The sequence below is a fragment of the Thalassophryne amazonica genome, chromosome 19, assembly GCF_902500255.1.
Source record: "Thalassophryne amazonica chromosome 19, fThaAma1.1, whole genome shotgun sequence".
Classification (NCBI taxonomy): Eukaryota; Metazoa; Chordata; class Actinopteri; order Batrachoidiformes; family Batrachoididae; genus Thalassophryne; species Thalassophryne amazonica.
Genome location: NC_047121.1, coordinates 22,098,880 through 22,123,744, shown reverse-complemented (window position 1 = coordinate 22,123,744; position 24,865 = coordinate 22,098,880). Strand labels below are relative to the sequence as shown.

At 41.1% G+C, this 24,865-nt stretch overlaps 1 protein-coding gene across 3 annotated transcripts in view; it reads left to right on the top strand.

The window, feature by feature from the left end:
- The window catches only part of kcnh5b (potassium voltage-gated channel, subfamily H (eag-related), member 5b), a 575,581-nt gene that overhangs the window by 180,306 nt on the left and 370,410 nt on the right, over nucleotides 1-24,865 (top strand). For all 3 annotated transcript variants that reach the window (XM_034194844.1, XM_034194843.1, XM_034194842.1), the window contains one exon: nucleotides 129-400. In XM_034194844.1, the coding sequence (XP_034050735.1) occupies nucleotides 129-400 (272 nt within the window). The remainder of the gene's footprint in view (nucleotides 1-128; nucleotides 401-24,865) is intronic.

Genomic DNA, 24,865 nt, shown 5'->3' with positions numbered 1-24,865 from the left:
GTACTACCTGTGCCTGGGACAAAACCATTTTGCAGTGTGGTCAGCTATAATTATTCTGTCATTGCTTTGTCTGCAGTCATGCCTGAAATCAATCCTGATGATCTGATTTTTATTTTTAATCTGGACAGGTACAGCATTGGGGACTATGAGGTCATTGATGAGGTCACTAACACCATTAAGATGGACAGCTGGCTTTATCAGCTGGCCAACAGTATTGGATCTCCTTATCGCTACAATGCCAGTGGTTCTGGCCAATGGGAGGGCGGCCCGGGCAAGGACTCGCTATATATCACATCTCTGTATTTCACCATGACCAGCCTGACCACCATTGGCTTTGGAAATATTGCACCCACCACAGATGGGGAGAAGATCTTCTCAGTTGCCATGATGATGGTGGGCTGTAAGTATGAAACAATCTCACTTTGCCATGTTGCTCTTTGGCTTTTCCAGCAACTGTTTACTGTTTGTTCAGGTCATTGTGAAGGGTGAAACAGCAAAGCAGAAGCTTTGTCCTTTTCTGTTTAAGTGGAGGCTCCTGTCACTGTCAACAAGAGACTCCTACTTGAAAAGGAAATTAAGAGTTTTATAAATTAATTTGATAATCTCATGTTGGAATCCAGACAGTTGTTGATTTGTTGTGTGAAATTTTCAGCGATTGTGCATTTTTGCTGTAGGTGCACAGTTTAAAGACACCATCACACGTCTTCTATGTGAAGGACAGAGTGGGACAAAATTGCAGGGAGAAAGATGAGAGGAAAGAGACAATTTGATTTGCAGGGACAGACAGAAAGGTGACCTGACTGTTTTTGATTTTTTTTTTTTTTTTTTTTTTTTTGCTGCATATTGATTTATGTATTTAGGTTTTAATGCAGCATGAATCAGCCTTTAAAGTTCACTGTGTTTCAGGAAGTGGCTGCCTTTTCATATTGTCACAACTTAGATAAAACATTTCTATTCAATACACCGACACTTAGTGTCACTCACTCTTAGTCACAGCTGGCTCATACTACAACAAATGTACTGGATCTCCAAATGGAGCAGCGATTTGCTGCCTCCTTTTCTTTTATCATGAATATAGGGGTTGACACACAACCACTTCTGCTACACCGTGAGCAGTGTAGAGCATTGAAGCATCACATTTCACAGAAATCATGTTTTACAGCATCACTGTACCATTGCAAAAATTATGCTTTTCCCTTCAGTCTTCTTATTTCAACAAAGCATCGGTGCTTGAAACCTCCAAAAAAGGATTTGTTGACATAACCTGATTTCAGCTATTGTATGACAGACACTAAGTGACACCTGGTACAAACCAGCACAAAGCGTAACAGAAATGTGGGAAGTACAGGTGTTGGGTGAGCGTGCTGAAGCATCCACTACTCGAAAGCGCGCTTCCACAGCACAAATTTAGTAAAAGTAATCAATAAACATACTAAAACATTTCCAATTATTTTCCTGTTTGTTAAAAACACAAAAATATAATATTTGAAGTTTTTGAGAATAATAAGTAGTGATGTAATGGGTCACAGCTGATCCTTGACCTGTACGGACCACCCCCAGCCCCATGGTTCGCAGTGGTGGGCACAGCTAACCAAAAAGTTAGCTTTGATAGCCTTTAATCCACTAACTAAAAAGTTAACTTTTATGAAGCTAAACTGATAAATCCCTAGAAAACGTAGCCAAAGTTACAGCTAAACCAACAACTTTTAATATCGACTCCAGTACGCTGGCAGCTACTGACAAAACAATGAACCAGTGCTTCTGTCTCAGATCAGCCTTCTCTCAGCAAAACACACCTGGTGACCAAATAGAATTTTCGCAGCCATACAGATTTGCAGATATATCACAGGAGTCCTGTGCAACAAGACAGTTTTGACTTGTGGTTAACATTTTAAACAAACTAATTCCAGACAAGTTATTGAAATTAACATCACCTCTGTCATTTTACAAAGTGAAAATATCAGCTATATGTTTTAGTTTTGAAGTAATGCACTAATTTTGAAAGTTTCAGCGTTTTACAGACATACATGCCGAACAGCATTATGGGAAAATTCACACTGCCACTGGTATTCACACTGCCATGAACACCGCCATCTACTGGATGGCAGTGTGACATTTGCTAAAAGTGCTAAATCACTTAACAAACAGAATTTTCAGTTTTCAAATTGCCTTTTTTTTTAATTACAAATGACATATTTACAAATACAGATTTATTTGTAAAAACCAACACACATGTTACAGTAACTTGTGTTGTTGTTGTTTTTTTTTAACATATTTATTTATCTATTTATTAGGATCCCCATTAGGTGCAGCAGAGCTGCAGCTACTCTTTCTGGGGTCCACACAGATTTACAAAATGCATTCAAAAGTATAAAAGTAAAAAAAAATCTATATATACTCAACAAAAATATAAACGCAACACTTTTGGTTTTGCTCCCATTTTGTATGAGATTAACTCAACGATCTAAAACTTTTTCCACATACACAATATCACCATTTCCCTCAAATACTGTGCACAAACCAGTCTAAATCTGTGATAGTGAGCACTTCTCCTTTGCTGAGATAATCCATCCCACCTCACAGGTGTGCCATACCAAGATGCTGATTAGACACCATGATTAGTGCACAGGTGTGCCTTAGACTGCCCACAATAAAAGGCCACTCTGAAAGGTGCAGTTTTGTTTTATTGGGGGGGGATACCAGTCAGTATCTGGTGTGACCACCATTTGCCTCATGCAGTGCAACACATCTCCTTCGCATCATCCGTGAAGAGAACACCTCTCCAACGTGCCAAACGGCAGCAAATGTGAGCATTTGCCCACTCAAATCGGTTACGACGACGAACTGGAGTCGGGTCGAGACCCCGATGAGGACAACGAGCATGCAGATGAGCTTCCCTGAGACAGTTTCTGACAGTTTGTGCAGAAATTCTTTGGTTATGCAAACCGATTGTTTCAGCAGCTGTGCGAGTGGCTGGTCTCAGATGATCTTGGAGGTGAACATGCTGGATGTGGAGGTCCTGGGCTGGTGTGGTTACACGTGGTCTGCGGTTGTGAGGCTGGTTGGATGTACTGCCAAATTCTCTGAAACGCCTTTGGAGACGGCTTATGGTAGAGAAATGAACATTCAATACACGAGCAACAGTTCTGGTTGACATTCCTGCTGTCAGCATGCCAATTGCACGCTCCTTCAAAGCTTGCGACATCTGTGGCATTGTGCTGTGTGATAAAACTGCACCTTTCAGAGTGGCCTTTTATTGTGGGCAGCCTAAGGCACACCTGTGCACTAATCATGGTGTCTAATCAGCATCTTGATATGGCACACCTGTGAGGTGGGATGGATTATCTCAACAAAGAGAACTGGTCACTATCACAGATTTAGAGTGGTTTGTGACATATTTTGAGAGAAATGGTGATATTGTTATTGGGGAAAAAAGTTTTAGGTCTTTGAGGTTCATCTCATACAAAATGGGAGCAAAACCAAAAGTGGTTGCGTTTATATTTTGTTGAGGTGTATATATATATAGAATTGTCTATATGTGTAAAGGTACAACAATAGATACAACCTCTCCATATATAGATATGCAGATTAAACCCAGATTACTTGCTATGTTAATTAATGCAGTTTTAGAACTTTAAAAACATTCATTTGAAGTGAGTTTGATATGATCAGGTAATAAATTCCATTCATTCATATCCCTAAAGATGATAGTGTTCTTAATGGCATTAGTTCCAGTTGCAGGTAGCGTAAGGTTTCCCACCACATGTATGGTTATGTATCTATGATTTTCTGAACTAAAAGAAAAATTCCTAAACAAAATACAAAGTGACTTAGTGACAATAATCTCCATCCGTCCATCCATTTTCTTTCCGCTTTATCCAGAGTCGGGTCGCGGGGCAGGCAGCTCAAGCAAAGCCGCCAGACCTCCTGATCTACACACACCTCCCCAGCTCCTCTGGGGGAACCCCAAGGCGTTCCCAAGCCAGCCAGAGAGTGTAGATCCTCCAGTGTGTCCTGGGTCTTCCCCAGGGCCTCCTCCCAATGGGGGACGTGCCCGGAACACCTCTCCAGCGAGGCTTCCATGGGGCATCCGGAAAAGATGCCCGAGCCACCTCAACTGACTCCTTTCGACGTGGAGGAGCAGTGGCTCGACTCCGAGCTCCTCCCAAGTGAACTCATCTCGGCCGCTTGTACTCGCAATCTCGTTCTGTCGGTCATGAGCCAAATCTCATGACCATAGGTGAGGATCGGAACGTAGATCGATCGGTAAATTGAGAGCTTTGCCCCCTACGCAGCTCTCTCCTCACCACGACTGTCCCTATACAGCGACCACATCACTGCAGATGCTGCACCGATCCGTCTATCGATCTCACGCTCCTCTGTCCCTCACTCGTGAACAAGACCTCGAGATACTTAAACTCCTCCACTCCACTATATATATATATATATATATATATATATATATATATATATATAATATTATATATATATATATATATATACACAGATATACAGTACAATAATCTTTGTAGTAAAAAATGATCAGTGAATATAAAAGTCTGTCTTGACTATCAGCCATATACATAACATATAACGACCAACCACTGATGACAGGAAAACTAATTTTCCCCATAATGCTTTTCGGCATGTGTGTCTGTAAATGCTAAAAACCTTCAAAATTAATGCATTACTTTTAACTCCAATGACCAACACGAAGCAACACAAATGCAAAGTAAAGCGTAATATTCAAACATCAACTTTGATTTCTAAGGAAGAGTCACAATGCTGTCAACACATCAGATTATGATTTTATAGATGTGGAAAGTTTGCTTGAACAGTTTGGTTTGTCTGTGGGTTATATTCACTTATCTGTAATATGCTTTATATTTTTAATGTCAAACTATATTATTCCGATACATCAGATGTGACACCAGCATAAGTGAAAGTGAGTGCACGGTTGAAGTGTCAGCTCACTACATGTTATGAACCTTTTAAGGATCGAAAACCTCTGCAGTAGCTGCGGTAATCTTGGCTTCTTTTGTCAGCCATATCATGTGGTTTGATGGGTTTAAAACAGTCCAACATGGCGGCGGCAGAACAAAGCCATGGGGGAATCTGTTGCTATGGGGCGTTCTATTGAGTGTCGCCTCTTGGCACTATATTCTCTTTGCTGCGGATTAATTGCAAAGCTTGCGTAACTGTGATTTTGTGTCATGGTGACTTGTTTTTCAAGTGATAACTGCATTTATGTAGATGCATTAATTGTAAAAATCACAGTTTGAGTGGAGGGGCTGCAGCTGCACATACACATTGTCAATGTAGCCTGTCAAAAACAGCCTCCTGCCTCGCTTCAGTGACATTCCTCCACCCCACCAGTTCTTGGGTGCAGTGTGTAGCTTTTCCACATTGATTTCCATAAATTTCACACTGATAAATCTGCTGTGTTCCCTGTTGAAGAATAGATCCAAACTCTTTTTACAATGAAAAGCAACATTGTATTTGTGTTTTCTTTTTGTTTGTTTTTTTGCTAGTCTGAAAAATGATCTGATCCATGCCTTAAAATACATATCCAGTCAGACCCACAGGTTTTGTGATCCATGAAACCCTGCTAATAAGCAATTCTAAGCCCCTTCACACATTACACGAGTGAAGCCAACTGGCGCATGAAGGAGGAATCTCATGCCACTCGTGAAAAATTGGAGCCGCCTCAAATTCCTCGTACAGCTGATGCCACAACCATTCATGCACACCAGCGGCCGAAAACACCAAGTGCCCTGTGAGTGCCCATTCGACCTCCTCTCGGCAGGTGTTGGCCAAATTCCAGGCACCACACATGAAGATCCAGCACCACTCGCTGGACACTTAGAAAAGGCGGGGCTATTCACACTCCCGGCATGAGAGTAGAGTGCAGCTGACCACATTTGAGCTGTCTGTAAAAACTGTCTAAGTGCCCCATGAGTGTGTCGTAACCAAGCAACTCATATGTCAAGCAAGTGTTCCCCCAACACATGTGGCGTGCCGCTGTGTCGGCTCCCCCTCAACACATGTGGCATGCATGTGTGTCATACTCCCCCAACACGTGTGGCCTGCATTCGTGTCACACCCCGACACAAGGATAAGGACAGTTTGATCATGTGTAAACTCAGCTGGTGATCTGAATGTCACATCACCCACATCAGTTGTGGTCCACATGACGTGCTGTCCTTCGGTGCACCACTTGGTGGACACGCAGGGCCGGCTGGACATGTGCGCAGGGCCAACAGATGTGGACATGATAAGGGTGCATTGCTTCATTCATGTCATTTCATGACATTTATGATGATGTGTCATATACAGAGGAACAGAAGGATCATACTTGTATTGTTGATTAAAGTCAGATTAAATATTAGAAATTGCTGTGTGTTTTTTGGTGTGTGGTTTCCCCCCATGGCAGTGAGCAATGTGGTGCAACACGTTTCAGGTGCTCGCGCTGTGTTCGTGCACTCGCATGAGCATGCACAAAACCATCACTGCTGTATCGTGCACACCTGTCCGACCGTGTGTCCCTCCCGACAGCGGGTGGAATGTTTCACAGTTCTCCATTTCATTTTTTGTTCGTGGATTTTCTTTCACCCAACGTTATGTTATGTGTGAAGGGGCCATAAAGAAGCATTCTACAACACTATGGCCTGTAACAGAATCGGCTCAAGCTAGATGGAACACTATCGACATTTTTTTCAAGCATCTATTGAGTTTTTTAATGCTGATAATTAGTGTTGGGAGTCTTCCTCGCTTGAAAGCTTGACAATTTTTTTCAAGCGTGTTATCAAGCCAACTCGAGCAATTAATGCATGTTTGGCGGACAACCTGACAGTACAGAGGTGATCCTGCTGCTCTGCGAGTCGGATGTAGGGCTACGCTTCAGCTTATGTTATGTGACTACTTTTGGATGTCAACTGTTTGACCGTGCACATTTAATTTGGTCTTTTTTGTGTGTGTCTGTGGGCATGTGTCATGCGCTGCACACATTTCTGTCTCCAGGAGGAGTAAAGCCGGCATTTTTGTCCCCTGTAGGTAAGGTGCCACTCGTTAAGACAGCAGTCGGGTGTCGAGCTGGCTGCCTGTGTTTGAGGAGTTTTATTCCAAACTCTGTAACCTGTGTGGTGTGACTGCTTTTGGATGTCAATATTTTGACAGTGCACATTTAATTTGCTCCCCTCCTCCCGTGTCTCTGTATATGTACAGCTTACACTGTGCACATTTTATTTATTTGACTTGCTTGCTGCACATCCCTGCACCTGCTGTTGAATATTTTATAATGTAGAAATTCAAGAAGGCTACCATCAGCTTTTTTGGTATATTTTGGGTGAGTTTCAAATACAGTATATATCTTCTCCTCCTTCTTGGTAGTCTATCAGATCCAATGATGAGTTTTTGTCATCATCAGATGACAAAAAATCAAACTATAGCTCACCATGTTCCACTCAGGGGTGATGTGATGGGCAGTCACAGTTATGTAGCTCTCATTGGCTCTGGATGTCCATCCATCAGTTGTGAGTGCTACTTTTGACAAGTCTTGGACAACAGAAGATTTAGCTTGTTCACAAAGGCCTGGTATTATTTTTTGGCTGAGGTGCGGACGAGTGGGTACTTCATACTCAATCAATTTTAGCATGTATTTAAAACCAGCATTTTCAACAGCTGAATATGGTCTTCATCTGCTTTTGCATTAAGGTGCTTTTTTCTTGTAGCTGTGATATTTACACTCGGGTGGTGTTGCTTCAGGTGAGTTAGTATGTTTGACGTGTTGCCAGAAACATACCCGTTCTCGGCTGAATACCCTTACCAAAAAGTAGTATATGCAAGTATGTTTCAAGTATACTTCTAGTTTACATTTTATATACTTATCAGTACTATTTTTTGGTAAGGGTAGTGTCGGCACACTGCTTTTGTCTTATCCACCTGTCTTTAGTGACAGGGAAGGGTCTTCATGCTCCGGTTTATCACTAGCTGTAGTCATGATGCACACGGCCTGCAAATGGGCTGCAAGTGTAGCTGCACCTGTAGAGGCGGAATGTAAACACACGCAATGTAAACTCACCCATATATCAGGGTTCTAGCCACGGTGGGCGATGCCAGGCGGCACTGCCCGGTACAACTCCTTTACTCCTAGAAAACATCCCTCTTCGTTCCACTCACACATGTGGAGTAATTCTGGACTCTGTTGTGCTGAAAATCCAGTAAATCAAGGTCCGACCCTTGATTAAATGCCACAACCAGTGTCCTCAGGCAGTGCTGCAAACAGGCGGAGAGAAGGTGGAAAAAAGACAAACTACAGGTGTCTCTTGGTATTCTGAGGGACAGTCTAACTGACTATCAGAAGGCTGTGAAGGAGGCAAAAGAGCAATATCTGTCTCATATTATTTCCAGCAGTTGTCATTGCCCCACAGTGTCAGTCAGACTATAACTTCAGTTGTAAACCCATGTACCTCTGTTTTGATGGATGCTACAACCACGACTTGTAAGCAGTTTCTTCAGTTTTTATTGACAAAGTCTCAGCTGTTTGACAGAATGCTCATCAGAAATGTAATGTTGAACTGTCTGTCACTCGTGCACATACTGCTGTGCTCGAGCAGCCCATTTCTCTTTCATCCCTTAGTGAAGTAGTGAAACACACAAAACCTACAGGTTGTCCTTTGGATGTTGTTCCAGCTAAGGTGCTGAAGGAGGTTTGTAATACTGTTGGGGTGGGTCTCCTAACTTTTATCAACACTTGTCTTAGCTCAGGGTCTGTTCCAGCTTTTTTGGTGAAAGGAGACCTTTGTCATCCAGGGATGCATTCTGGAGGGTTTTTGATGACTATTCTCTCTCTCACCCCAGTTCCCCCCACCCCAATTTAGTTGTACTGCTTACTGTGTGTTGTATTTGTATTTTCCTTTGCACATTTTCACTTTTTCTTTACCTTTAACCATAATTGATATCACAACCTGCATGTTTGTTGATAAAATTGCTAACCACAAGAGCCGTAATCATGTTTCATGTTTTGGTTTACCTCATCCTAACTGACCTGATTTTACAGCTAGAACCCCAAACAGACGTAATGCTGAGCTTAGACATTACATGAAAACGATATTGCTTCACATCCCACTTTAGTTATGCAGAAAAGTTAAATTAGTTAAATTATTTTTATATGGCTCATCAATTAAAGTTAGAAATCCAGAACTATAATAAAACTTAGGCCCAAAGTAATACCGATTTAAACATTGTAGTTGTTAAAATTATTATTATTGGTGAGCCTCATTAATTTGCACATGCATAAGTCACAATTCGGCTTTACTTGCAGTCAATTTGTGGACCCCAAAAATTTAGACTACTGTATAAAAGTCAACATTTTCATCAAATTTGATAACAATAGGAAACAGAATGTGACCTTTTGACCTCTTTAGGTCAAGGTTAGCCATCTTTGAACTTGTCCAAGGTCTGTGTCCCAAGAATGGTCGCTGTGAATTTGAAGACCCTGGCATATAGGAATGGAGTTATGCTGAGCACAGACAACAGCTGGGACAGACGGGCGGTCAGACGGAGTTGTGTGTTAATTTAAATTTACACGCTGTCTCACGGTGTTAAAGTGTCTGATCGGCTCTCTGAGGCTCAGATTCAAGTTACTGTGTGTTAGTTTACACTCTGTCTCACGGTGTTTGTACATTTAAAAATACTGCAACATATGCATTAGATGCTGAACTATCAGAACCTTCTGACGCTGGCCTCCTCTTCCAATTGATTTTTGTTCTCATAATGGCAAAATCAAGGCTCACACATATAAAAACTCAGTATGATACATTTCATGATTTTGCGGATGCATGCATTCTGAATGCTTTACAAGTTGTATAATTTGTATTGCAAAATATAATTTTGAAATATGCTGTACTTGATATTTTAGATTTCTGATTTGTTTGACCAAACAGTTGTCAGGCAGGGACATTTTTGTCTCTGAGTCCCTGCCCCTCACCCATTGATCAGCTCCAGGATGATCAAAGACAGTCTGGAGTTACCTGTAAGTGCTGTGACAGTTAGAAGACCCCTGTGTGAAACTAATTTATTTGCAAGAATCCCCCGCAAAGTCCCTCTGTTAAATAAAAGACACGTGCAGAAGAGGTTACAACTTGCCAAAGAACACATTAACTGGCCTAAAGAGAAATGGAGGAATATTTTGTGGACTGATGAGAGTAAAATTGTTCTTTTTGGGTCCAAGGGCCGCAGACAGTGTGTGAGACAACCCCCAACTCTGAATTCAAGCCACAGTTCAACAGTGAAGACAGTGAAGCAGGGTGGTGCCAAGCATCATGATATGGGCATGTTTCTCCTACTATGGTGTTGGGCCTATATATCACATACCAGGTATCATGGCTCAGTTTGGATATGTCAGAATGCTTGAAGAGGTCATGTTGCCTTATGCTGAAGAGGACATGCCCTTGAAATGGGTGTTTCAACAAGACAATGACCCCAAGCACACTAGTATATGAGCAAAACCTTGGTTCCAAACCACAAAATTAATGCCTTGCAGATGTGAAGAAATCATGAAAAACTGTGGTTATACAACTAAATCTAGTTTAGTGATTCACAGGATTGCTAAAAAAGCAGTTTGAACATAATAGTTTGAGTTTGTAGCGTCAACAGCAGATGATACTATTATTGTGAACACCCTCTTTTCTACTTTTTTTTTTACTAATAGCCCAATTTCATAGCCTTAAGAGTGTGCATATCATGAATGCTTGGTCTTGTTGGATTTGTGAGAATCTACTGAATCTACTGGTACCTTGTTTCCCATGTAACAATAAGAAATATACTCAAAACCTGGATTAATCTTTTTAGTCACATAGCACTACTATTATTCTGAACACTACTGTATCTTGAAAACATCATTTCTTTATATTGATTGTTAAACTGATTGATATTTGGATTATTACGTTATTACTTGTATTTTATATCTGAGCACTTACTTTCTCCCATAGAGAAGATAATTTATACATGTGCAAGCAAAGTAAGATTTGTTGCTTTGTGATGTAAAATCATCACAATTTAGACCATTTTGATGGAGTCCTGCAGGAACTCAGTGAAGGGAGAAGGAGCTCTGATTTTTGTTAACATGGTCATGTTTGTCTCAGTAATGACACTATAGTTTCACCTTCAGTTTCACTCTGTCAGTGGCTGACTGGTAATCAATTCTGTTTCATGTCGATGTAACTTTTACACTTTGAAGTCAGAAAATCCCATCAGACATTGTTAGACATCATTCACTGGTTCAGTTTATTTCGAATTCAGTTATTCCCCACATTTCCCAGAAGTGCTTTTGTCATTTATCCTGAAAAATATTTTCCATATCAGCTTCTAACTGAAAGTGGAGCATGTGTCAGAGCTGCAACATGAACTAACAGCTTGAAGTACTTTATTTCTATCAAACCAAATTATTTCAGTACATCAGAATAGTATTTAGTGTTAATCAGGGCTCTCCAATTGGTTCAAAATGCTGCAGCCAGACTTTTCAATCAATTCAATCAATTTTATTTATATAGCGCCAAATCACAACAAACAGTTGCCCCAAGGCGCTTTATATTGTAAGGCAAGGCCATACAATAATTACGTAAAAACCCCAATGGTCAAAACGACCCCCTGTGAGCAAGCACTTGGCGACAGTGGGAAGGAAAAACTCCCTTTTAACAGGAAGAAACCTCCAGCAGAACCAGGCTCAGGGAGGGGCAGTCTTCTGCTGGGACTGGTTGGGGCTGAGGGAGAGAACCAGGAAAAAGACATGCTGTGGAGGGAGCGAGATCAATCACTAATGATTAAATGCAGAGTGGTGCATACAGAGCAAAAAGAGAAAGAAACACTCAGTGCATCATGGGAACCCCCCAGCAGTCTAAGTCTATAGCAGCATAATTAAGGGATGGTTCAGGGTCACCCGATCCAGCCCTAACTATAAGCTTTAGCAAAAAGGAAAGTTTTAAGCCTAATCTTAAAAGTAGAGAGGGTGTCTGTCTCCCTGATCCGAATTGGGAGCTGGTTCCACAGGAGAGGAGCCTGAAAACTGAAGGCTCTGCCTCCCATTCTACTCTTACAAACCCTAGGAACTACAAGTAAGCCTGCAGTCTGAGAGCGAAGCGCTCTATTGGGGTGATATGGTACTATGAGGTCCCTAAGATAAGATGGGACCTGATTATTCAAAACCTTATAAGTAAGAGAAGATTTTAAATTCTATTCTAGAATTAACAGGAAGCCAATGAAGAGAGCCAATATGGGTGAGATATGCTCTCTCCTTCTAGTCCCCGTTAGTACTCTAGCTGCAGCATTTTGAATTAACTGAAGGCTTTTCAGGGAACTTTTAGGACAACCTGATAATAATGAATTACAATAGTCCAGCCTAGAGGATATAAATGCATGAATTAGTTTTTCAGCATCACTGTGAGACAAGACCTTTCTAATTTTAGAGATATTGCGTAAATGCAAAAAAGCAGTCTTACATATTTGTTTAATATGCGCTTTGAATGACATATCCTGATCACAAATGACTCCAAGATTTCTCACATTATTACTAGAGGTCAGGGTAATGCCATCCAGAGTAAGGATCTGGTTAGACACCATGCTTCTAAGATTTGTGGGGCCAAGTACAATAACTTCAGTTTTATCTGAGTTTAAAAGCAGGAAATTAGAGGTCATCCATGTCCTTATGTCTGTAAGACAGTCCTGCAGCTTAGCTAATTGGTGTGTGTCCTCTGGCTTCATGGATAGATAAAGCTGGGTATCATCTGCGTAACAATGAAAATTTAAGCAATGCCGTCTAATAATACTGCCTAAGGGAAGCATGTATAAAGTGAATAAAATTGGTCCTAGCACAGAACCTTGTGGAACTCCATAATTAACCTTAGTCTGTGAAGAAGATTCCCCATTTACATGAACAAATTGTAATCTATTAGATAAATGTGATTCAAACCACCGCAGTGCAGTGCCTTTAATACCTATGGCATGCTCTAATCTCTGTAATAAGATTTTATGGTCAACAGTATCAAAAGCAGCACTGAGGTCTAACAGAACAAGCACAGAGATGAGTCCACTGTCTAAGAAGATCATTTGTAACCTTCACTAATGCTGTTTCTGTGCTATGATGAATTCTAAAACCTGACTGAAACTCTTCAAATAGACCATTCCTCTGCAGATGATCAGTTAGCTGTTTTAAAACTACCCTTTAAAGAATTTTTGAGAGAAAAGGAAGGTTGGAGATTGGCCTATAAATAGCTAAGATAGCTGGGTCAAGTGATGGCTTTTTAAGTAATGGTTTAATTACTGCCACCTTAAAAGCCTGTGGTACATAGCCAACTAATAAAGATAGATTGATCATATTTAAGATCGAAGCATTAAATAATGGTAGGGCTTCCTTGAGTAGCCTGGTAGGAATGGGGTCTAATAGACATGTTGATGGTTTGGATGAAGTAACTAATGAAAATAACTCAGACAGAACAATCTGAGAGAAAGAGTCTAACCAAATACCGGCATCACTGAAAGCAGCCAAAGATAATGATACGTCTTTGGGATGGTTATGAGTAATGGTAATGAGTAATTTTTTCTCTAATAGTTAAAATTTTATTAGCAAAGAAAGTCATGAAGTCATTACTAGTTAAAGTTAAAGGAATACTCAGCTCAATAGAGCTCTGACTCTTTGTCAGCCTGGCTACAGTGCTGAAAAGAAACCTGGGGTTGTTCTTATATTCTTCAATTAGTGATGAGTAGTAAGATGTCCTAGCTTTACGGAGGGCTTTTTTATAGAGCAACAGACTCTTTTTCCAGGCTAAGTGAAGATCTTCTAAATTAGTGAGACGCCATTTCCTCTCCAACTTACGTGTTATCTGCTTTAAGCTGCGAGTTTGTGAGTTATACCATGGAGTCAGGCACTTCTGATTTAAAGCTCTCTTTTTCAGAGGAGCTACAGCATCCAAAGTTGTCTTCAATGAGGATGTAAAACTATTGACGAGATACTCTATCTCACTTACAGAGTTTAGGTAGCTACTCTGCACTGTGTTGGTATATGGCATTAGAGAACATAAAGAAGGAATCATATCCTTAAACCTAGTTACAGCGCTTTCTGAAAGACTTCTAGTGTAAAGAAACTTATTCCCCACTGCTGGGTAGTCCATCAGAGTAAATGTAAATGTTATTAAGAAATGATCAGACAGAAGGGAGTTTTCAGGGAATACTGTTAAGTCTTCAATTTCCATACCATAAGTCAGAACAAGATCTAGGATATGATTAAAGTGGTGGGTGGACCTCATTTACATTTTGAGGCAAAGCCAATTGAGTCTAATAATAGATTAAATGCAGTGTTGAGGCTGTCATTCTCAGCATCTGTGTTGATGTTAAAATCGCCCACTATAATTATCTTATCTGAGCTAAGCACTAAGTCAGACAAAAGTTCTGAAAATTCACAGAGAAACTCACAGTAACGACCAGCAGGACGATAGATAACAACAAATAAAACTGGTTTGTGGGACTTCCAATTTGGATGGACAAGACTAAGAGTCAAGCTTTCAAATGAATTAAAGCTCTGTCTGGGTTTTGATTAATTAATAAGCTGGAATGGAAGATTGCTGCTAATCCTCCATCTCGGCCCGTGCTACGAGCGTTCTGGCAGTTAGTGTGACTCGGGGGTGTTGACTCATTTAAACTAACATATTCATCCTGCTGTAACCAGGTTTCTGTAAGGCAGAATAAATCAATATGTTGATCAATTATTATATCATTTACTAACAGGGACTTAGAAGAGAGAGACCTAATGTTTAATAGACCACATTTAACTGTTTTAGTCTGTGTGCAGTTGAAGGTGCTATATTATTTTCTTTTTGAATTTTTATGCTTAAATAGATTTTTGCTGGTTATTGGTGGTCTGGGAGCAGGCACCGTCTCTACGGGGATGGGGTAATGAGGGGATGGCAGGGGGAGAGAAGCTGCAGAGAGGTGTGTAAGACTACAACTCTGCTTCCTGGTCCCAACCCTGGATAGTCACGGTTTGGAAGATTTAAGAAAATTGGCCAGATTTCTAGAAATGAGAGCTGCTCCATTCAAAGTGAGATGGATGCCGTCTCTCCTAACAAGACCAGGTTTTCCCCAGAAGCTTTGCCAATTATCTATGAAGCCCACCTCATTTTTTGGACACCACTCAGACAGCCAGCAATTCAGGGAGAACATGCGGCTAAACATGTCACTCCCGGTCCGATTGGGGAGGGGCCCAGAGAAAACTACAGAGTCCGACATTGTTTTTGCAAAGTTACACACCGATTCAATGTTAATTTTAGTGACCTCCGATTGGCGTAACCGGGTGTCATTACTGCCGACGTGAATTACAATCTTACCAAATTTACGCTTAGCCCTAGCCAGCAGTTTCAAATTTCCTTCAGTGTCGCCTGCTCTGGCCCCCAGAAGACAATTGACTATGGTTGCTGGTGTCCCTAACTTCACATTTCTCAAAACAGAGTCGCCAATAACCAGAGTTTGATCCTCAGCGGGTGTGTCGCCGAGTGGGGAAAAACGGTTAGAAATGTGAACGGGTTGGCGATGTACACGGGGCTTCTGTTTAGGACTACGCTTCCTCCTCACAGTCACCCAGTCGGCCTGCTTTCCCGGCTGCTCGGGATCTGCCAGAGGGAAACTAACGGCGGCTAAGCTACCTTGGTCCGCACCGACTACAGGGGCCTGGCTAGCTGTAGAATTTGCCACGGTGCGGAGCCGAGTCTCCAATTTGCCCAGCCTGGCCTCCAAAGCTACGAATAAGCTACACTTATTACAAGTACCATTACTGCTAAAGGAGGCCGAGGAATAACTAAACATTTCACACCCAGAGCAGAAAAGTGCGGGAGAGACAGGAGAAGCCGCCATGCTAAACCGGCTAAGAGCTAGTAGCTGTGCTAAGATAGCGGATTCCTAAAAACACACAAAATGAATAATGTGTAAATAATTTAGAGGTGATTCAGCAGAGGGAGTGCTTTAGTTAAGGCACGTGAAGATTACACTGTGAAACAAATCGTTATCTAGTTAACTAGATCAATCTAACTGCGCAGATTAAACAGCTAACAGATACAGCAAAACACCGCTGTGCTCCGGAACAGGAAGTGATACAATTAGTGATACAGTGATACAGTTATACAGTTTTTTTTTTTCTCTGTTTAAGGTGCAGCTCCATCCAGAGATGGGTGTGGTATTTGTGCTGGAGACCCTTATGTCCTGTGCACCAACAGTATTTCCTGTATACAGTGGTCCCTCACTATAACGCGGTTCACCTTTCGCGGCCTCGCAGTTTTGCGGATTTTTTTTTGTGCAATTTTGCATGCTTTTTTTTTTTAACAGCGCATTATGTTCTGCGTCCTTATCAGGCGGGCCAGTCGCGGCACCGGTCAGCATCACCGCGATTGCTCTCACTGCCTCCGATGTGCTTACTGAGTCTGCAGGCTCGGTAAATGCAGCAGCGGGCCACTCACACTGCCCTCCTGTCTGCTGTGTGGAGCTGCGCCAAATCTGGCAACAGGTCCAGAGACAACGCTCGCTGTTTTGATGTGGATGTTGACCGCAGCCGCAGAGCTCCGTGGCCACCGAGAGAGGACTTGTATTCTTTGCGGGTCTTGCATCCGTCCCTCCGGAGGCAGTGAGTGAAGGGAGAGTTCTGCGTGTGTCTGTTTATAATCTTCTCACCCAGAAGAAAAAAGAGAGTCTTTACACAGGAGAGAAAAGTGAGAAAATGTTAATGCCTGTTTGAGAAAAGTGTATAAAGTGTGTAGTGAGGGGTTTTACAGCCTTAAAACATCTATAATAATTGCAAAAAATAGCGCTGACTACTTCGCGGATTTCGCTTATCGCGTGTTATTTTTAGAACATAATTCCCGCGATAAACGAGGGGCCACTGTATTCGTTTTGTGAATTGTTCCTAAATTTGTGTCTGTAGCATGGCCCAAGCAGAGGGTCACCCCTTTGAGTCTGGTCTGCTTGAGGCTTCTTCCTCAGAGGGAGTTTTTCCTTACCACTGCTGCTCTGGGGTTTGTAAGGTTAGACCTTACTTGTGTGAAGCACCTTGAGGCAACTCTGTTATGATTTGGCCTCTACTGGTGGTTGGCTCTCACTGCGGTATTGTATCACTTCCTGTTCCGGAGCACAGCGGTGTTTTGCTGTATCTGTTAGCTGTTTAATCTGCGCAGTTAGATTGATCTAGTTAACTAGATAACTATTTGTTTCACAGTGTAATCTTCACGTGCCTTAACTAAAGCACTCCCTCTGCTGAATCACCTCTAAATTATTTACACATTATTCACTTTGTGTGTTTTTAGGAATCTGCTAGCTTAGCACAGCTACTAGCTCTTAGCCGGTTTAGCATGGCGGCTTCTCCTGTCTCTCCCGCACTTTTCTGCTCTGGGTGTGAAATGTTTAGTTATTCCTCAGCCTCCTTTAGCAGTAATGGTACTTGTAATAAGTGTAGCTTATTCGTAGCTTTGGAGGCCAGGCTGGGCGAATTGGAGACTCATTGAATCGGTGTGTAACTTTGCAAAAACAATGTCGGACTCTGTAGTTCTCTCTGGGCCCCTCCCCAATCGGACCGGAAGTGACATGTTTAGCCACATGTTCTCCTTGAATTGCTGGCTGTCTGAGTGGTGTCCAAAAAATGAGGTGGGCTTCATAGATAATTGGAAAAGCTTCTGGGGAAAACCTGGTCTTGTTAGGAGAGACAGCATCCATCCCACTTTGGATGGAGCAGCTCTCATTTCTAGAAATCTGGCCAATTTTCTTAAATCCTCCAGAACGTGACTACCCAGGGTTGGGACCAGAAGCAGAGTTGTAGTCTTACACACCTCTCTGCAGCTTCTCTCCCCCTGCCATCCCCCTCATTACCCCATCCCTGTAGAGATGGTGCCTGCTCCCAGACCACCAATAACCAGCAAAAATCTATTTAAGCATAAAAATTCAAAAAGAAAAAATAATATAGCACCTTCAACTGCACCACAGACTAAAACAGTTAAATGTGGTCTATTAAACATTAGGTCTCTCTCTTCTAAGTCCCTGTTAGTAAATGATATAATAATTGTTCAACATATTGATTTATTCTGCCTTACAGAAACCTGGTTACAGCAGGATGAATATGAATATTAGTTTAAATGAGTCAACACCCCCGAGTCACACTAACTGCCAGAACGCTCGTAGCACGGGCTGAGGCGGAGGATTAGCAGCAATCTTTCACTCCAGCTTAATAATTAATCAAAAACCCAGACAGAGCTTTAATTCATTTGAAAGCTTGACTCTTAGTCTTGTCCATCCAAATTGGAAGTCCCAAAAAACAGTTTTATTTGTTGTTATCTATCGTCCTGCTGGTCGTTACTGTGAGTTTCTCTGTGAATTTTCCAACCTTTTGTCTGACTTAGTGCTTAGCTCAGATAAGATAATTATAGTGGGCGATTTTAACATCCACACAGATGCTGAGAATGACAGCATCAACACTGCATTTAGTCTATTGTTAGACTCGATTGGCTTTGCTCAAAATGTAAGTGAGTCCACCCACCACTTTAATCATACCTTAGACCTTGTTCTGACTTATGGTATGGATATTGAAAACTTAACAGTATTCCCTGAAAACTCCCTTCTGTCTGATCATTTCTTAATAACATTTACATTTACTCTGATGGACTACCCAGCAGTGGGGAATACGTTTCATTACACTAGAAGTCTTTCAGAAAGCGCTGTAACTAGGTTTAAGGATATGATTCCTTCTTTATGTTCTCTAATGCTATATACCAACACAGTGCAGAGTAGCTACCTAAACTCTGTCAGTGAGATAGATTATCTCGTCAATAGTTTTACATCCTCATTGAAGACAACTTTGGATGCTGTAGCTCTTCTGAAAAAGCCTTAAATCAGAAGTGCCTGACTCCGTGGTATAACTCACAAATTCACAGCTTAAAGCAGATAACCTGTAAGTTGGAGAGGAAATGGCGTCTCACTAATTTAGAAGATCTTCACTTAGCCTGGGAAAAGAGTCTGTTGCTCTATAAAAAAGCCCTCCGTAAAGCTAGGACATCTTACTACTCATCACTAATTGAAGAAAATAAGAACAACCCCAGGTTTCTTTTCAGCACTGTAGCCAGGCTGACAAAGAGTCAGAGCTCTATTGAGCCGAGTATTCCTTTAACTTTAACTAGTAATGACTTCATGACTTTCTTTGCTAATAATATTTTAACTATTAGAGAAAAAATTACTCATAACCATCCCAAAGACATATCGTTATCTTTGGCTGCTTTCAGTGATGCCGGTATTTGGTTAGACTCTTTCTCTCCAATTGTTCTGTCTGAGTTATTTTCATTAGTTACTTCCTCCAAACCATCAACATGTATATTAGACCCCATTCCTACCAGGCTGCTCAAGGAAGCCCTACCATTAATTAATGCTTCAATCTTAAATAAGATCAATCTATCTTTATTAGTTGGCTATGTACCACAGGCTTTTAAGGTGGCACTAATTAAACCATTACTTAAAAAGCCATCACTTGACCCAGCTATCTTAGCTATTTATAGGCCAATCTCCAACCTTCCTTTTCTCTCAAAAATTCTTTAAAGGGTAGTTTTAAAACAGCTAACTGATCATCTGCAGAGGAATGGTCTATTTGAAGAGTTTCAGTCAGGTTTTAGAATTCATCATAGCACAGAAACAGCATTAGTGAAGGTTACAAATGATCTTCTTTTGGCCTCAGACAGTGGACTCATCTCTGTGCTTGTCCTGTTAGACCTCAGTGCTACTTTTGATACTGTTGACCATAAAATTTTATTACAGAGATTAGAGCATGCCATAGGTATTAAAGGCACTGCGCTGCGGTGGTTTGAATCAGATTTATCTAATAGATTACAATTTATTCATGTAAATGGGGAATCTAAATTTTCATTGTTACGCAGATGATACCCAGCTTTATCTATCCATGAATCCAGAGGACACACACCAATTAGCTAAACTGCAGGATTGTTGTACAGACATAAAGACATGGATGACCTCTAATTTCCTGCTTTTAAACTCAGATAAAACTGAAGTTATTGTACTTGGCCCCACAAATCTTAGAAACATGGTGTCTAACCAGATCCTTACTCTGGATGGCATTACCCTGACCTCTAGTAATACTGTGAGAAATCTTGGAGTCATTTTTGATCAGGATATGTCCTTCAATGCGCATATTAAGCAAATATGTAGGACTGCTTTTTTGCATTTGTGCAATATCTCTAAAATCCGAAAGGTCTTGTCTCAGAGTGATGCTGAAAAACTAATTCATGCATTTATTTCCTCTAGGCTGGACTATTGTAATTCATTATTATCAGGTTGTCCTAAAAGTTCCCTGAAAAGCCTTCAGTTAATTCAAAATGCTGCAGCTAGAGTACTGACGGGGACTAGAAGGAGAGAGCATATCTCACCCATATTGGCCTCTCTTCATTGGCTTCCTGTTAATTCTAGAATAGAATTTAAAATTATTCTTCTTACTTATAAGGTTTTGAATAATCAGGTCCCATCTTATCTTAGGGACCTCGTAGTACCATATCACCCCAATAGAGCGCTTCGCTCTCAGACTGCAGGCTTACTTGTAGTTCCTAGGGTTTGTAAGAGTAGAATGGGAGGCAGAGCCTTCAGCTTTCAGGCTCCTCTCCTGTGGAACCAGCTCCCAATTCAGATCAGGGAGACAGACACCCTCTCTACTTTTAAGATTAGTCTTAAAACTTTCCATTTTGCTAAAGCTTATAGTTAGGGCTGGATCAGGTGACCCTGAACCATCCCTTAGTTATGCTGCTATAGACGTAGACTGCTGGGGGGTTCCCATGATGCACTGTTTCTTTCTCTTTTTGCTCTGTATGCACCACTCTGCATTTAATCATTAGTGATCGATCTCTGCTCCCCTCCACAGCATGTCTTTTTCCTGGTTCTCTCCCTCAGCCCCAACCAGTCCCAGCAGAAGACTGCCCCTTCCTGAGCCTGGTCCTGCTGGAGGTTTCTTCCTGTTAAAAGGGAGTTTATCCTTCCCACTGTCGCCAAGTGCTTGCTCACAGGGGGTCGTTTTGACCGTTGGGGTTTTTCCGTAATTATTGTATGGCTTTGCCTTACAATATAAAGCGCCTTGGGGCAACTGTTTGTTGTGATTTGACGCTATATAAATAAAATTGATTTGATTTGATTTGATTTGATTTGGCACTATATAAATGAAAATAATTGAAAAAATTAATTTGTTGTTAGTTATTTTGCTTAGTTAATGTTAATGTTTGCACTCTGTCTCATGGTGTTAAAGTGTCTGTTCAGCTCTCTGAGGCTCAGATTAAAGTTACTGTGTGTTAGTTTACATTTACACTCGGTTTGACGGTCTTAATCTGAGGCTCAGATAAAAGATACTGTATCTTAGTTTATATTTACACTCATATTTGCACTGTCTCACGGTGTTAAAGTGTCGGATCGGCTCTCTGAGGCTCAGATTAAAGTTACAGTGTGCCAGTTTAATTTTACACTATCTCACGGTGTTAAAGTGTCTGATCAGCGCTCTGAGGCTCAGATTAAAATTACTGTGTGCTAGTTTACATTTACACTCTGTCTCACGGTGTTAGAGTGTGTGATCATCTGTCTGAGGCTCAGATTAAAGTTACAGTGTGCCAGTTTAATTTTACACTGTCTCACGGTGTTAAAGTGTCTGATCAGCGCTCTGAGGCTCAGATTAAAATTACTGTGTGCTAGTTTACATTTACACTCTGTCTCACGGTGTTAAAGTGTCTGATCGGCCGTCTGAGGCTCAGATTAAAGTTACTGTGTACTAGTATAAATTTACACTCTGTCACACAGTGTTAAAGTGTCTTATCGGCCATCTGAGGCTCAGATTAAACTTACTGTGTACTACTATAAATTTACACTCTGTCACACGGTGTTAAAGTGTCTGATCGGCCGTCTGAGGCTCAGATTAAAGTTACTGTGTGTTAGTTTACATTTACACTCGGTTTGACGGTCTTAATCTGAGACTCAGATTAAATATACTGTATTTTAGTTTATATTTACACTCATATTTGCACTGTCTCACGGTGTTAAAGTGTCTGATCAGCTCTCTGAGGCTCAGATTAAAGTTACTGTGTTAGTTTATATTTACACTCATATTTGCACTGTCTCACAGTGTTAAAATGACTGATCAGTTCTCTGAGGCTCAGATTAAACACAGACAGACACTATGTTATCTTGCATTCACACTCTGAGGGGGCCCTTTTTTAAACCAGAAGTGTAAAGTCCTATTTAATCAGGGGTTTATCCCACGCGATATTTAAAAATTTTAATTGTTGAATATGCAATTACAATGTAGTTTGAGAAGGAAAGAGCAATCTTCTCATGTCCAACTCACGTGAACAAAGCTCAGGGCTGTAGAGAAAGCACAGGTTAATGAGCGCTGTTTAAGTGCACCTCTAATATCAGGTTACTGAATAGAGTTTAAAAATGTCATGCACCTTCTTTATGAGCCAAATGCAAGTATAGGCTACATGAAACTCATACCCAGTGTGAATTATCCATAACAGTGAAATTCACCATTTTTTTCACTCTCTCTTTCACTCTCTTCTACAACCCCAATTCCAGTTAAGTTGGGACGTTGTGTAAAATGTAAATAAAAACAAAATATAATGATTTGCAAATCATCTTCAATCTGTATTCAATTGAATACACCACAAAGACAAGATATTTAATCCTCAAACTGATAAACTTTTTTGTTTTTGTGCAAATATTTGCTCATTTTGAAATGGATGCCTGCAACACGTTTCAAAAAAGCTGGGACAGTGGTATGTTTACCACTGTATTACATCACGTTTCCTTCTAACAACACTCAATAAGTGTTTTGGAACTGAGGACACTCATGATTGGGTATAAAAGGAGCATCCCAAAAAGCCTCAGCCATTCACAAGCAAATATGAGGTGAGGAACACTGGAATTTAGTGATTCCATCATCTACAGTCCATAATATAATCAGAAAATTTAGAGAATCTGGAGAACTTTCGAAATGTAAGAGGAAAGGCTGAAAGCCAACATTGAATGCCCGTGACCTTTGATTCTTTAGATAGCACTGCATTAAAAACCAACATCATTGTGTCAAGGCTTTTACTGTGTGGGCTCAGGAACACTTCAGAAAACCATTATCAGTTAGCACAGTTCGTCGCTACATCTACAAGTGCAAGTTAAAACTCTACCATGCAAAGTGAAAGTCATACATCAGCAACATCCAGAAACACCCCCGCCTTCTCCGGGCCTGAGCTCATTTGAAATGGACAGACACAAGGTGGAAAAGTGTGCTGTGGTCTGACGAGTCCACATTTGAAATTGTTTTTGGAAATCATCGACGTCGTGTCCTCCGGGCAAACGAGGGAAAAAGATCATCCAGATTCAGTTCAAAAGCCAGCATCTGTGATGGTATGGGGTGTGTTAGTGCCCAAGACTATGGCAACTTACACATCTGTGATGGCACCATCAATGCTGAAAGGTACATCCAGGTTTTGGAGCAACACATGCTGCCATCCAAGCAACAGCTTTTTCAGGGACGTCCCTGCTTATTTCAGCAAGACAATGCCAAGCCACATTCTACACATGTTACAACAGCGTGGCTCCGTAGTAAAAGAGTGCAGGTACTAGACTGGCCCGCCTGCAGTCCAGACCTGTCGCCCATTGAAAATATGGCGCATTATGAAGCGCAAAATACGACAACGGAGACCCCGGACTGTTTAACAACTGAAGTCGTACATCAAGCAAGAATGAGAAAGAATTCCACCTATAAAGCTTCAACAATTAGTGTCCTCAGTTCCCAACTGAGGACACTAATCCTTCTCAGTATTGAGTGTTGTTGGAAGGAAAGGTGATGTAACACATTGGTAAACATACCACTGTCTCAGTTTTTTTTAAACATGTTTCAGGCATCCATTTCAAAATGAGCAAATATTTGCACAAAAATAATAGTTTATCAGTTTGAACATTAAATATCTTGTCTTTGTGGTGTATTCAATTGAATATAGGTTGAAGAGGTTTCGCAATTCATTGTATTCTGTTTTTATTTACATTTTACGCAACGTCCCATCTTCTTTGGAATTGGGGTTGTAGGATCCTCCGGGGTACTTAATTAAAGAAATGCTGTATATCCATCTTTTAGTTCAGTAAAGTTTTTTTCACTTCTCACTGTCTTTCCCAGCTAGGTCCAGTAGTTACAGAATTGTATTGCATTGTATTCACTGGATAAAAAAAAGACTCACCTTATCTCGTAATTATGGGAAAAGATCTCATAATTATGAGATCATAATTCTGGATCAAGATTTCACTTTATATAGGCTTTGAAGGATTACTTGTACGAGGTCTATTAGATAATAAACCGACCCTTTCATTTTTTTTTTAACTATATGGATTTGAATGACATGCGATTACACCAATCATGCTTTAACCCTCGTGCGCATGCGTGAGTTTTTTCACACGTGTCGGTGACGTTATTTCCCTGTGGGCAGGCCTTGAGTGAGATGTGGTCCAGCCCTCTCGGCTGAATTCCTTTGTTTCACACGCTGCTCGAGACGGCGCGCGTTGCTTTCTCAACATTTTTTCTGGACCTGTGAGGAATATCCGAGTGGACACTATTTGAGAAATGAAGCTGGTTTTCGGTGAAAAGTTTAACGGCTGATGAGAGATTATGGGGTGTTTCTATCGCTGTAAGGACTTCCCACAGAGCAGGACGTCGTGCAGCGCTTCCAGGCACCGACGTCGGCCTGTTTTGACCTGAAAACATCCTAATTTAAGGCTTAATTCACCCAGGACGTCGTGAGAGAACAGAGAAGATTCAGAA